This window comes from Embiotoca jacksoni, unplaced genomic scaffold, assembly GCF_022577435.1.
Source record: "Embiotoca jacksoni isolate LCO1_2020_lvr unplaced genomic scaffold, fEmbJac1.0.p SCAF_10, whole genome shotgun sequence".
NCBI lineage: Eukaryota > Metazoa > Chordata > Actinopteri > Embiotocidae > Embiotoca > Embiotoca jacksoni.
The window spans coordinates 6,150,945-6,166,713 of NW_027185230.1; the positions used below are offsets into that span (position 1 = coordinate 6,150,945).

The window sequence follows — 15,769 nt, forward strand, 5'->3', positions numbered from 1 at the left end:
GTGCTTTGTGTGTGTGTGTGTGTGTGTGTGTGTGTGTGTGTGTGTGTGTGTGTGTGTGTGTGTGTGCTTGTGTGCGTGTAAGGGGTAGGGACACTAAGCATAAGCACCCTTAGTGGGAAATAATAACGTACAGCCTGTGGGTAGTTTATTACAGTTTTTAAAATGAATGTAGGAATATACAAAAACTCCTGGTTGTGACACACACACGCGCGCACACACACGCGCACACACACACACACACACACACACACACACACAATTGACTTCAATACCAATGCAAGATTCAATATCTATAAATTTGCCACAGCGTTACCAACGGAAATGAGAAAATGTGTTTCCATCACGAGGGAACCACCAGCTTTTATTGCACTCAAAGGAACGCTATAACACCAGAGCACTACCGTGGCAACAAGCGACGGCACTGAATGTTTTTTCTGCTTCAGTTGTGTTCACACGACTGACCAATTCAATCTCCTTGGGCGACAGGACATAACAAAACAACAACAGCAAGACCTCCAAATGGCTCTAAATAATAAAACAAACTTGACAGTCGCTGTGTAATCAGACATATGAGCCCTTTCTGAGGGAGGCAGTATACTGCGTACTAAACACACATGCAAACTCATTATGCAGTTCTTGACCCACAACTTTTGCCTTATGTGTTTTCATGTACTCACCTATACAGACGTCTATCTTGCCCTTGATGGCGGCTTCGTGTAGCGGCGTGTAGTTCCAGTTGTCTCGAGCATTAGGGTCAGCGCCTTGACACAGCAGCAAGGACACCACCTGAAACAAGAGCCGGATCGTTTGCATTTATCCTGTACTTGGAAAGAAAACATCAAATATCAGCTGCTTCTTGCCTTAAATGTTTTTTCTACTAATGCCAGAAAACCTTAACTTAATCTAGCAGTAAACAGTTGTTTAGAGCCACACAGTGACGTCTCAGGGTTCAGACAAAGCCAAAATTATTGTTATTTATTTTTTATTTTTTTAAATCAGCAATTTGAAGTTTTTTCCAACAGAAATAATGTTGTTTTTTTTTAACTTCACAAAATATTATTCTCAATGTTTCTGTGTTTAGTGTAGTCTTAACAAACAAATTATTATATACATTTTGCCCAAATACAGTTCCATAAGCCTGATTTAAAAAGTCAAGTATGAGATCATTGAGTACCAAACTAAGAATCATGTCACCAATCTTTTCATTTGTCAAACAAAGACTCTCCACATCCCAAATTATAAGTAGCAGCCAACAGCTGCTGTGCTGGGACGCACGCCTTCATCCACACCCAACAACACCACCAGCAACACGGCATAAATGCAACGGCTCACCCTTCATTGCTACACCCACTTCACCTTTTTTTTTATTTAACCCCAAATGTGTTCAACCCACCATTAAACTAAACACACATGCAAGGAAAAGGACCACTTTTAGAGGTTTAGCGGTGTCTGAGTGATCACTTTAACTTTGGACAGTATCTTTCATCACAATGCAAATCACCGCTGTGATCACACATTTGAATTAGTGCGGCACTTTTCCAAAAAGGATGTAAAGTGCTCTCAAACGAAGCTCTACAAGCCTCTGAAACACTGTGAAACTGTACATGTTAGATTGATCACTGTGCTTAAGAGCCTGGAGGACAAAAAGCATTAACACATCTGTCACAGATAATCCAAAACATCAGCATTCTTAGGCATGAACGGAATATCAAAGTAGCAATGAGAGTAAATGTTTAGGCATTCTCCATGTGATCCTTTGTAGTCTTGATATTCATAAGAAGTTGTTTTTGTGGTTTTAAATGTCAAAAACCATCTCAGTATAGTTTTACATTTCATCTCTTAAGCTTCTCTGAAGTTCTACCAAAGTCCTGTGTCTGTCTCTTTAAGGCACACTGATATCAATGACTCTCTCTTCTGATTGGCTGACTCTTGTCTGAGTGACGCTCACCCAGGCCAATCACAGGTTGTTTTCAGTCTTGTAGTTTGCTAACTCCGTGACAAAATTACCTTTCAGTATTTTCTTCCACATAAAAGGTTGGACGGTGGGCCGTGCTGAAGGAGAACATATGACATGAGTTTGTGACATCACAAACTTAAGGAGGTCCAAATGACAGAGTGCTCCGTCGACTGAGGGTTTTGATACTTTCCTAGTATTTATATAGCACCCACACCCTCTTTATAGTCGCAAAAAGAATTTAATATCTTAATTTATACAATATAGGACCTTTAAGGCTGACTGCAAAATTATAGTCTCAAACAAACCAGATTTACATGTTTGGAAAGAAAAATATTTTGCTCTTAATATAACACTGCTTCCAGTTTGCTGCCACATTCATTCTGGATTTCACCATACACTGATTGTTGTGTGCAACACTGCGTGACCTCCCATCTTTTAATTACCAGCAATTTAAATTCTGCAGAAATATGAACTGCCTGTGGAATATAAAGGGGGTCACGTATTTCTATGACCCCAATGCATAATTATGCTCCCTTAAACTCAACTAATCATCTAGTTAAGATGCTTCTCGACCACCTGATATGGCCTCTTTTAGCCAAAAGATGGGGATAGTACGTGGTATTTGTTACTGGGGTTTTTTTTGTCATCACCTCTGCCGAGGTTCCCAGAAGGCTGAGCTGACAATAAAAGGTGATGTGGAAATACTGCAGACCACTAACAGTACATAGTATAAAGAGAGGCATCATCAGAATCGTTGTTCACGGGACATTCGGCACAAACCCACCAGCCAAGCAACTATAGTGGTGCATTTTTTTTTTTTTTTTTTTTTTTTTTTTTTAATTTCCTGGACTACTCGACTATTGGCTATCTGCAAATCCAAGCTGTGATCGATTGAGGAGGTGCAGACGTTCTCCCGGTTGGTTTGCGTCCTCTTGAGTGCGTGCCTTCTGTTGAAAGATGACGTCACAGGAGTTTCACAAGGTTTGGCCGCTATGACGACCAGCGACGAAATCCAGGAAAGTACCTGGTACCGAAGGCGAGTCGAGCGAAGCCGGTACGATGCGGTGGAAACGCGGCATTAGTCTGAATGTCTGAGTGGCAATGCAGTGACCTCACCTCAGAGTGACCAAAGGAGCAGGCGTTGTGCAGCGGGATCAGACCACCGTCGTCACGAGCGTGCACGTTGGCGCCGGTCTGAAGCAGGTGGTCCACCACATCTCTCCGCCCAAAACCTGAAACAAAACCAGCGAGCAGACGATCAATTCGGGAACCAGAGCGCTAAAATAAGGGAGTTATTAATGCAGTATTTTTTATTTGACAGATTTTTATGCTGTTTGTTTAAAGTCCCGTCTTACTCCTGCTGTACTTTTAACTTTGTAATTAGACTCGTATTTTTCATCCTCCAGGATCGATACTCGCTTCTGGATTTGTGTTTTGGACGTTTTTTCTGTTTACTACTTTAGGAAATTGCTGTACAAGTGAAGCTTGTTTTGTCCTCAATACAAACATGCTTTGTGTCTCGAGCGCAGTTTTTTTTGTTTTTTTTTATCTCGTTCAGGCTGCTGCGGATTAGGACGGCCCGGGATGTGAAACACGTGCAGGTTTTTGGTTGTTTTGTAATCTTTTTTTTTTTTTGTCTGCAATGGAAGAAGAATTAAAAACAGACAAGGCTGGCACTCAGACGCCGAAGTTTTAAAAACGTGAATAATTACCCCGTACAGGATTTGAGTGCTCTCCAGGTTTAGAAAATAAATGCAACGCATTTTGACAAGACTTACATTTAACGGCAGACGACGTTTACATACGACATTTGTTGTGACACATTGATAACACTGTTCACCTGCTGCAGACTACACTGTCAAAGCATGTCATGCGGCAACACAAATGCATGTCATACAGGGATATGTTATTATCTGCTATTTGAATCCTTCCGAGTGTCACTTGTGCAATTTAAAAAGTGAATTAGCCAAGACTTCAGAGGTACAGACCAAACTTTAGTCAATACATTGTTGATCTACAGAAAATTCATCACCAACTATTTTGGTAATAGATTAATTGTTTTGAGTCATTATTGTAATAAATGATGCTCAAATTCTCTGATTCCAGCATCTTACATGTGAATATTTCTGGTTCCTTTAGTCCTACGTGGTTGTACACTGAGTACTTTCACGGAGGCCTTTTGATTGGGACAAAAAAGGCATTTTAGACTTCATCTCGGGCTTTGAGAAACACTGGTTGAAATTTTGGACTATTTTCTGACATTTTAAAGACCAAACAGCAAATTGATTGATCAAGAAAATAATTAATAAGTTGTTCGATAATGAAAATAACGTATTTTGAGCCCTATTAAGACTGGAAAATGCTGTTGGCGAGGATCCCTTTTTATAATGTTCGTGATATTCTTGTATATAGTGGGATGTGTGAATGATGTGTTGTGTCTTTTTGACTTTGTATACTTCTCTTTACATGTAAAAAAAAAAAAAAACTCCCAATTTTAGAGTAAATGTCAGCACTTTCTTTTATTTATTCATATTTTAGGTATGTTTCTATCCAAATATACATGCATTGATGTCGAGATTGCAGTGTGGAACAGAATAAACACAGAAAACAAAAAAAGACAGACGAACAAAAGAACACTTTTGAAAAAATTACATTGAGCAGAGTGATTTGTCAGCAAAGATTTAAACTGATCTAGTGGTACAATAGTGTCAGTCGTGTTCCTACTGTTACAGATGGCCACCCAACCTGTTGCATTCGTTTTAAGAGTTTTCAAACTTCCTACAAATTCAAATGCAGATCTGTGTACGCCTCCATTTACTAGAACTGATAAAAAACAAAATAACAGAAGTTCAACAGCAACAGTCGCTGTGCTGTTTAATACATTTATTAATTAAATTGTCTCCTACACACACATTATGTGGTCTAATATTTACCTGTCCTTTTAAACTCGGTTATTGTTACTATTGGGATAATTGGTGTAACTGTGTGGCACCAATATAATGAAAGAAAAATGTTTCTTCTTCTCTGCTGGAAATCAGAAAACTAAGAAGGTTCGAAACAAAATTACAATGCAACATCCTACAAACTTTCTAAAGTGACACTGTGTTGTGACCTTGGTATTATGAACGGGATTTCATTGTGCCCATATCTAATGTGACACTGTAATACATTAAATAATTTATCAATTAATTTGAAAAAACTATTTGCAGGGCTCATTTTTACTAAACGACTGAGAAAAAGATGGGGGATGAGTTTTTGACAACAGAAGCAAATACTTGCTTTACGTTGGACCGATTCAGCTGATAGATAAATTGTTTTTGGACTATTAACTGTAGAGAGTGTGTCCCACTTGAAACGTGTTGTGGTGTAACTCGTGTTTGGTGAAGTGTTGGCTTCTCTCTGGTCACTCCACCGCCTACATGCAGCTCCCCGGCTGAACAAACAGCCCGACAATAACACTACTTTTTTTTTTTTTTTTTTTTTTTTTTAAGTGCTTTTCGTGGTGGTTACCTGCAGCGAAATGCAGGGGAGTCGATTTGCGTCCAGCCAGGTCTTTGGCGTTCACGTTCACCGCATCTACGAGTTTCTTCACCCTCAAAACATCCCCGTTTCGACAGGCTTCAAACAGCTCCCTGAAAGCCCCGTTTGCATCACCGTCCCCGCTGCTGCTGCTGCCGCTGCTGCCCGTGTTACCGCTACCCGAATCGGGCGTGGAGCCGGGGCTGGTCCCGCTACCCTCGGTAGTGGTCGGGGAGCTAGCGCTGCTGCTAGTGCTGCTGCTGCTGCTGCTGCTGGTGGTGCTGGTGGTGGTGTTGAGGGCCAGAGCCGGGGAAGTGGTGGTGGGAGAGGCCGGGGTTACCTCACCGTCAGGCGGGCTGTCCATTTCGTCTCTGGTGGGAGGCGAGGCGGCATCGTCGGTGCGTGCCGGCGGAGAGCCGGGCAGGGTGACGGGGTGAGAGGAGCGGCGGGGCGGGGAGGACAGCAAGGAGTTTGCTTGCTGCTGCTGCTGCTGAGAGGAGCGACGAGGCGTCGCCATTTTCACAACACAACAATCCCCACTAGCAACAAAAACACTGCTGACAATTTCCTGCCAGGAAAACCAAACTTCCGCTCAGGTTCACAGGGATTGAATTTGCTGAACTGAAACTCCAAACATTTTAATAAAGCTCACACTGGAATCAGGACGTCTGCATTAGAAACGTAGTTTTACTCAGCACTGCACACAAACTCCTAAAATGGGGTTTTATTGTTGTTTTTTTTGTTGTTGTTGTGGGGTTTTTGTGTGAATTGTTTACGTTTTTTAATTATTATTTTTGTTTTTATTTATTTTAGCTAATTCAAGTGATAACCAAATTGAAATAGGCTATTAGGCATGGTGGCTAAAACTATTAGAAAAATTGAGCATGATCAACTTTGCCATATTTATTGTGTAGCTACATCTATTATTATTTTGTACATCTATTTTTATATTATTATTATTATTGTACAGGCTACACCAGACATGACTGATAGTCATGTCTGAGGAGCTGATTTTGTACCAAAACTAAAAGTCTGTGGAAAACAAATTCGTGACTTTTTTTGAATATTGTATCTAAGACACTCAGATCAATAGGTTCACAGTGTTCATAATATTTGAAAACATCAAAAGTGAATGAAGGACTGAGAGAAAGAACAATTATTAATATTTAGTATATAAGAGGAATCATTTTAGCTCAGTGTGGTGAGTTGAGAAATGTCAAGTGGTCTAGGTCAAAACAATACAGACACCTGGTGGAGACTTTTGGGAATGTGGAGAGATGGGAACAACATTCATTTACATTTCTTGGTAAAACATGTTGTTTAAAATTGTGAACTACAGCCTTAAAGAAAGATCCAGTCAGGTCAGCTTCACATTTTTCAAAAGAATTTTCTCCAGTATGAAGCAATGCTTCCAATTTCCATTGACGAATTATGTCCACAAACGATGTGTGGTGTCTGCCAGGACAGAAAATGTAATTTTTGATGCTATTAAAGTCAGTGGAATATCATTATAACTAGTAGGCTTTTTTTCAACCAGAGCTGCATGTTTTTGTGCTGTGGATAGCTAATTGAAGGATGAAAATCTTGACAAGCATGATGAAAACTCCAGACATGTGGTTGTGATTTATGTAAAGAAATACTGCGACTAATGACTGAGATACTGAACCCCACTTCAAACACAGCAAACTGTTCGACATCAAGATACATTTTCCAAAACTCAGCACCAAGTATTTAAGAGGAAATTATAGTAGTTCCTTTGATTGGCCACCAGATAGTAGCAGACCTTCTGTGTGGAGGCCTTGCAAGGTTTCCCTGGTGTAATAATCTTGCACCTAAATTTAGTTCCGCACATGGCACATTTTCTCACATGGAAAATTATAAATAAACACTACATATAGATTCGTATTTGTCATAATCAAAAACCTACTGTTTGAGTTACAAGCATGTTTAGCAAAGAAAATCAGTCCTTTGCTTATGCTAAACTGAAGCAATTTATCAATAAATACATTTAAAAGATACCAATATATAGTCTGGGTGAATTTTATACTTTGCTTCTAAATGATCACATACATGAGGGACATGTTATGCCTGTCACTAACAATAAGGGCCCAGGACCTGATTGCACATGATGAATCCATTACACTGTTTACATTACATTATTATCTTATTGCTTCTGTATGCTGCTGTAGCGAAAAAATTTCCCCTCGGGGATTAATAAAGTAACTACCTAACCTAACCTAACACTGACTCAGTGGTATGTGTGACATCTACCTTGCTGGTTTCTATGAATCATATCCACCAATTTCACCACAAAAATTTTTTATACAAAATACCATGACGAGTCAAACTAGATAGAGAACATAAAGTTCAAAACCTAGAATGAAAAAAATGTAGGGCCTTGTTAAATGGAAACACGTTGACGAAGAGCACTATTTTCTAGATACTTTCTTGTTTTTTATTTAAATGAAATAAAAATGAAGAAAATGTTAAGGCTCTTGGAAGAACTTGGAAAACTGTAAACAGGGCTTTCCAGACCCCACTGGTGGCACCAATGGCCTGGTAATTTATGCTTCAATTACAGGCCAGAAGGTTTGTTTAGTCTCTGCTCTAAGTCGAGAGGGCCTTATTGATTTGTCTCTGGAAGTCATCATTGATCCCATAAGCTATACCTTATGTTCACTTGATGATTTGAGACACTAATAATATCATTCTTTTCCACCTCAAATACACAATGTAATTAGTCGTTGTGGTGCTGCAAGTATATGCGGACATTTCAGCAAATATACAGTGTTTTACAATTGATCCTTTGTGGTTTTTAATGTCCAGGTTGGCCACAAATTAAGTAATGATGTGATAGCTGATCATGTGTGACAGCTGCTACACAGTGATACAGGTTGTAAAGATAATAAAACAACACAGTGGTGTCAGGGGATGACTAGGTAGATTCTGTCTGGTTGGTTGGTTGACATTCCTGTCATACCTCTTTTAACTGTTCATTATGTGTCAAAGCACATGAACAATTATCAGGGCAAAGTCAAAAACCATCGCAGTGGCTTCAAGAAAATGTGACTCTATAGTTTGTGTTTGCAAAGTAAAGAAAATCCTTGAGCTTTTTCCACATCTGAAGGAAAATAAAAGTTAAATTTTAATGAAAATAGCCATTGATAACTTCAAAAGTTATCTCAGTACTAAGTCACATTTTGTTGTCACTCATTCAAATAAAAGCTATAAGAGTTTCTATTTTGATGACTCCAGCAAATGGCAGTCACAAAACACTGGGTTAAAATTAAAATGGGCGATGATCACTACAAGTTGAGAAGAGGTCAGCTTTAACAATGTATCCTCTGGGCTTAACATCAGCTGTACTCAGGCTGCTCAGGTCCTCATAGAAACTCAATCACTTTCCTGTTGGATCAATAAAGCTGATGGCTGTGTGAGAGTCACACTCTCATTTCAGTTTCTCCCATGAGAGTAGTTAAAGTTTGGGCATTTGAGTGTCATGAAGGAGCACCTTGAACTTCTCTGAAGAAACTTTACTAGCATTTGTGAATGATTCACTCTCTTTGGGTGATCAGCTCGTCTTGAGAGGAAACCTACACAGAGAGGAAGAAAGGAAAATCAGGAGAAACATAGAAACAGATATGCACCAAGAAAGACATCAATGAAGTGAGTCAGAGAAGAGAAAGACAAATGTAGGGAGGTTGAAAGGTATTTGAGCTGTTCTCTATAGATTCCCGCAGAACTACATTCTTACGAAAAATGGTTCCCACACTGCCACGTTGATATTTTAAAACCAAAGCTTCAATAATCTCAGAGTTTGTGGTAGTTCAAATAAACCTGATTATCTGCAGGAAAATTTCAATGCGAGTTTTGTGAAGTTCTCTGTTTTCATGTGCTAATGAACCTTTAAGAGACTATTTAGGCTAATGACATCATAAAAGGTTTAATCAATCTCAAGTCTTAATGCTGAAGTATATGTTCCTTCTTTTATTTAACATTAACTCTGGCTTTAGTGTAGTAATTGCAGCCCTGCATGTTGTAAAAGACCAACCACCTCAACCATGTTTTTTTTAAATCCATGCTTTTAATCAAACCTTTAATTATTTTTTTAGCCAACAAAGAGCTAAAAAGCCAAATATTTTAAGATCAGTCATTACAAATCTGAGAGGGAAACTGATATAAGATACGTTTAGTTTGTGTGGTCTGTCTTCTAAGTGCAGACACTTTTTTTTTATTTCACTGGAGTCATTTAGATGGCTATCCTTTTTATCTAAATAATTTGAAATGTTGAAGCAAGATCGTGTTATGAGATTGCCATATGCTTTCAGTTTGGGTGGTCTCACAAAGGTATATAAATATAGAAGTCATTCTATTATTTTTAAACTTTAAAACCAAGATGTTTTACGGAAAGTTATCTTTCTGGTTCTTAATCACATATTTGCATGTCAAAAATCACATATTTGCACGTCAAAAAGCCCCCCTCGAAACTCTCCGTGTTCGCTGCAGCAGGTGAGGATGAAAAAAGCTCCCCGCCCAGCGCGCCACACCTGTCCTATTTGGGGACTGAGGCAAACAGGTAGGACCATAGCCCCGCCCACTGCCAAGTTTCAGTCGGACTTGTTTTTTAGGATCAGCTAGCAGGCTGTCAAAACCATCCGACTTTGGGAGTAAGAGCAGACATCATCGTCAACAACAACAACAACAGTAACAGCAGTCATGCCGAGGCGATCCACGGAGGAGTGGGTCCGGTTGTCGTTGCGCACCCCAGGCATCCTGATCTTTGGGATGGTCTTTGCTCCCTGTGGCTGGATCCTGAACCTGACCGCTACCGTGGCCCCAAACTGGAGGACCCTCCACAACCTCCCCAACAATCCACCCGACGTGGTCATCCAGCAAGGCATCTGGGACATCTGCCGGAGCACCACCACCTCCACAGAATTGCAGTGCAACCAGCAGGACACCGCGTACTTCAGCAACCAGATCATTAATGTCGCCAAGGGTCTGATGGTGGCTTCCCTCATCTTGTCTATTATCGGGCTGGCCGTAGCCATCCCGGGGGTCCGCTGCTGGAAAGACCGGCCTAACTGGACGGTCGCCGGCCTGGGCGGACTGCTGTTCTTCCTCTCTGGCGTCATGACCATCATCCCCATCGCCTGGTACACCCACATCCTCAACGAGGTCAGCACGGTGAGCGAGCTCATTGATGTGCGCGTCGGCTACTGCATCATCCTGGGCTACATCGGCGGGATATTTCAAATCCTGGGCGGCAGCGTCATGTTCATCGGTATCTGCCGCTGCTGCGGCGGGAAGAACCGAGGGGAGGTCCGGGTGGAGGAGGTCACGGGCCGATTCAACCAGCAGAAGACGCAGCCGAGGCGCGTTGATGTGCCGAGCCTGAACCGACCCAGGAGCACCGCCAGCAGCAGCGTCCCGTACTCCAGGGAGTCTATGGATGATGATGTGTCCTTCCCCCGGGCCAAGAGCCCCGCAGCCCGGTCAGTTAACCCCTCCTTCAACGGAAGACCGTATGATGCCGACTTATGAGATGTTACACATCTGAGGATGCACACCTGAAAGGACGACTTCAGGATGGACATGTCTATTTTCAAAACTGACTCAGTGGAAACTATTTTAGGAGTATTGTAAATACCACAAAGTACTTGAAAGTCACAACACTTGTTGACTGAAGTATTTTAAAGCCTATATTTCAGCAGTAAGAGATCAAATACCTTGAAAATTATCAGATAATTGTAAACTCAGTGAAGTAGAATCACTTCATATGAGTATTAGTGTTTCATCATTAGAACAGTAATAATGTGTTGAATGTTTGAGTGACAGGGCCTTTGCTGCAGTTTAATATGGCTATGGACCCATATGATGGGCTCAACCTGATTCTGATTAATTAGAACATTGTTGCAATCCATTGTAGCTTCAGTGCAATCATTGTCATAAAGGTGGAGCCGAGATGAATGTCATGATGTAAAAAAACAGAAGGAGCTGGTTATGAAGGACTCTATTGAAGATTATTAGATGTATTATCTAACTCGGGTTGTAAATATCCCTTATCTTTAAGGAAGTTTTAATTTTTCTCTGTGTACATTGATTACCCCCCCTCCTCCCCCCACCTACCTTTTTATGTATTATCACGCAACATCAATGATGTTCAACCTTGTAGGACAACAGGCCCACTGTTGAAAGAGGCATCTGGAAGTGATCAATATTGTTCTCATTGTGATAAAAGTGCTGTTTATTAAATGTACACTGTTTCCTATAATAACATATGGAGTCATTTTTATTTACTTCACCTTTGTTTTGGTTGAATGGAGACAAAAAGTAAAAAGCCAAGTTCATTAAAACGTATTCAGGTTTTACTGCAGAGGTGTGTGCAAAGAAAATTAAACTGTCTGAGGTGTGATACATTAAAATTGCTTAATGCAGCTGAGGTTATATGTTTGCAATAGTTCAACTTTGTCATAAAAATCAGGAATAAAGCAATAAAAATCACACATTAATATGCAAATTCATGAAGGCTTATCTGGCTGCTAGGACCCAGACTGAGTCCGATGTGTTTAATGAATCTGACTGATGTAAAGTAACTAAAACATGTCTATAGAACTACAGAAGGGTTTAACACTGTTCTTATATTATCCATTACATCGTTATGGGCTCCTGTTGTTGCAATACCTACAGAAACAGGTCATTATGGACACTGCAAACACACAGAGACAGGCCACATCGTCACTGATTATGTTCTTCTTTCCTTTCACCCAGTTTGCTGTTCTAACCTCAAGTATACAGAAAATGTTGTCTGACCGGTCTGAGAGGTTGGTTTCTTTACGTATCTCGTCCAACAACATTATCTCTTCCGTTTAAACTGGCTGAAACAGTTGTCCCTCTATATAGTTCCTGGTAAGTCTTTTGTAAATAAATTGGCCTCCGAGAAATCAGAACGCAGCTCACAACACAGGACACACTGCATGTCACAACATGGAGTTATTGCAGTCTGAGGCTCCAACATTGGAGTGAAGTGCTGACACTGCTGTAAGAAGTGGAGAAGTTGCGACACATGAAACTGAGGAGTAAAGAATGGGATGTAAAAAAATAACGTGGCGACTAGAAAATGAAGTAGATTTAACGTTTCTTGACTCAAATATTACATAATTAGAAATAAGATTGTGTTCAAACAGACCTCAAAGAAGAAAAACATAGTAGTAGTCTGAGACATATTTTATAGAAACTGAAATGAAGAGGGAAAATAATGTTTTGGCAACAGTCATAGTAAAAACGTAGGAATTTCTTGAAATGTTTGAGCCATATTTGAAGAAATTCCCTAAATATGCTCTGGAGATATTACACAATGGCTGGACATGAGATCCTGTGACCTTGACCTTTGACCTGTGACCACTACAATCGTTTCAATTCATTTTTGAGTCCAAGTAAACATTTAAGCCAATGTTGATGAGATAACCTCAGGGCTTTCCTGAGATCTCCTGTTCATGAGAATGGGATGGACAGATGGGAGGGACATGATCTGATCCCTTGTCAAAGGTCAAGTTCACTGACTTCCGGTTGTCCCATTCTTGTAAATGGGATCTCTCAGGAAAGCTTTGAGGGCAATTTCTTCAAAATTCTTCGTAATTCTAGTTATTTCTCTCTCTCTTCCACAGTCGAGCACAAATGCATCCTTCACACTAACGCCTCTGGCTGCATTTAATGTAATACCCGTCAGCTTTTCTATCTATGTAAAATCACTTGACGTGTTTGTCTTCACTGATGACAAAAAGAGCCGAACAATAGCATCTTGTGGAATGCACTGACTCAGCAGGAGGGTGGGGTGAGAACAGATGTAGTGTTTAAGGTGTGGAAAAAGACGTCGCTTCTATATTGATATGTCCTCCAGGGTGGTTAAGAAGATTCCCCATAAAAAGTAAAAAAATACTCTGATAATCCAGTCCCACCAATGTAGCATCAGGTCTGTGACTCACAGCTACACCTTTACACTTAACATTTCTGCTCTTTTTGATTGACACAGTGCTTTACACCGAAACATTACAAATACAATGTTAATGCTGAGTGACAAGCACATTTTTGTAAGAGTAAGATATGATAATTTTTTTTTTTTAAAAAAGCCTTGTTTTCAGCTCACCAGAAAACATTTTTGGATACTGAAGATAGTGAAATAATCAAAATAAAATCAATAAAAATAATCAAATAAAATACAATGACCATGATAAGGGAATCACTGGCTGCTATGCCCTGATTTTATGGCTCAAGCTCCGGAAATACTGGACCTTACATTTCCCATAATGCAACCAACAGCATCAGCTCCACAGCTCCAGTTTGTACATACAGGCATCTAAACATTTGGAGCCAAGATTCACTCCAAGATACCATTTTTTTTGGTCAGACTTTACAAAGTTCCTCCACAGCTACAGACAACATAACTCTTTTCAGAGCTGCAGTACTCCCTTAAACATGTTGTTTGAATGTAATCAGCAGATTTCCCCTTTAGTAGTTGAGCATATCAGGATAGAGATCGTTTTTGAAGTACTACGGTTCATTTTGCCAGGATCTGCGTTTGCCCCTCCTGTAAAACAAGCATGCAAAGTCTGCTCATTAGTCAGAAAGCAGGTGTTGACATAGCGTCACCCTCACGGCAGATCCTCCTCTTCCTTGTTGAATTTGATACATATTAGATTGTCAGACTGCACGACTGCAAATCAGTCATTTCCGGTCATTGGTCCGAGTTGGGTTTAGCAAACAGTGAAGCTGATACTGTCGAGTCAGTGGATCCAAGAAAAAGTTTAAACAGGCAGCATGCACAACACACACCTGTGACATCCGGCAGCAGAAAGTTAAACAGCCAAATAAAGACCCGGTATTTCATGTTTCAGTTTCATGTAAACTTTAAGACGGCTGCAAAACTCATGACGATAAGAAAACTGACATTTTCTTATTTAACAGTGTGCATACAAACTGCACAGAGGCATAATTATATTCTGACAATAGAAATAGACAGAAGGGGCATCTATAGAAACTATCTTATAATCATGTTAACTGGACAAATGTTCTGTAGCACTGATCATATTGGGGAAAAAAAAAGTCAAACCAAAAGCAAACACAACAGACTAATTATAAAAAAAATAATTAAGACAAAAGACAGTTCAAACGGTTTAGAACAACAAATTTTGACCATTCATGATCCATTTATACACATTTGTCCAGCGTGTGTGAACAACATTATACATCAGCAAATTAATGCTCAGTAGTTCCATGCGAGTTACTGGCTACATGATTTATTGTGTAACTCGGCAATACTAAAACAAAGTAAAAGACAAGATCATAAAAGCAAGCTGCGTGACTTGCTACTGGTTGTGATTATCATCAGTAAAATGCATGTAAAAACATAATTCAGCCAGTGGTGTATAAAAGAAACAGGCAATACACTTGTGGTGGGAGTGCATCAGAGACAGATCATTTTGAATCAGGAACACAACGGGGGTTAAAGAAAGTGAAATGAAAGAAGAATGGTATGTTAAAGCAGCAACAATAAAAGTGCAAATATGTCTTAATTTCTTTGACAAGAGTGAATTAAAGCAACATCATCCTGGTTAAAGTGCATATTTTCTGACTAAAGTCAGAAAATAAATAAATAAATTTAAAAAAAAAATAGGTAAGAATCAAACTTTCTTACAATCTGTGGTTTAACCTCATAAGAAATCGATTACATTACATTTCATTTAGCTGACGCTTTTATCCAAAGCGACTAACTTTTAACTCCTGTGGAAACGTCACAAGTCTGCCCTCTGTTGGTTTTCAGTATCTGTAACTGACAGGTGAACATTTCTATCATTTTACTCAAATGTAGCCAGTTAGAGGACACAATAAGCTTGTCTATAGATTGAACCTTTAGCTTAAAAGAAATTTGATGAAGGAAGTAGATAGACAGATATGTATAGACATATTTACCCTGCAAAGTGAACATGATCATTTAAAATCTGTTGCTGAAAGGAGTGAAGAATTCAATCAGTGTGTGGACAGTTTAAAATATCCCTCAACACCATGCAGCTGGTGACGGATATATTTAGATAAATGAACCAAGTGATATACAGATTTCTGCAAACACAGTAAGTCACTCATGTACTACCTTTCTAATGAAGTCGCTCAGAGCTCTGGAGAGTTTTGCAGGTGCTTACATGCATGCCATTTGTATCTTAAATTATGTGCTTTGGGTTTTTATTTAATGGTGTTTTTTCTTCTTCATTGGACAAAATAAAAAAAAACAAAGTACTG

The 15,769-nt window shown here is 39.7% G+C and overlaps 2 protein-coding genes across 2 annotated transcripts in view; one reads left to right on the forward strand and one right to left on the reverse strand.

Moving 5' to 3' along the window:
* tnksa (tankyrase, TRF1-interacting ankyrin-related ADP-ribose polymerase a) overlaps nucleotides 1-6,025 on the reverse strand; it is a 93,400-nt gene extending 87,375 nt beyond the window's left edge. The window contains exons 1-3 of the mRNA XM_069162774.1: nucleotides 5,468-6,025; nucleotides 3,074-3,189; nucleotides 678-786 (exon numbers count right to left, since the gene is read on the reverse strand). Coding sequence (XP_069018875.1) covers nucleotides 678-786; nucleotides 3,074-3,189; nucleotides 5,468-5,993 — 751 coding nt within the window. The 5' untranslated portion in view covers nucleotides 5,994-6,025. The remainder of the gene's footprint in view (nucleotides 1-677; nucleotides 787-3,073; nucleotides 3,190-5,467) is intronic.
* Nucleotides 6,026-10,116: 4,091 nt separating this feature from the next.
* LOC138206215 (claudin-23-like) lies at nucleotides 10,117-11,753 on the forward strand. Its single transcript, XM_069162785.1, has one exon. The coding sequence runs from the start codon at nucleotides 10,193-10,195 to the stop codon at nucleotides 11,018-11,020; it is 828 nt and encodes a 275-aa protein (XP_069018886.1). The 5' UTR covers nucleotides 10,117-10,192; the 3' UTR covers nucleotides 11,021-11,753.
* Nucleotides 11,754-15,769: the final 4,016 nt, after the last annotated feature.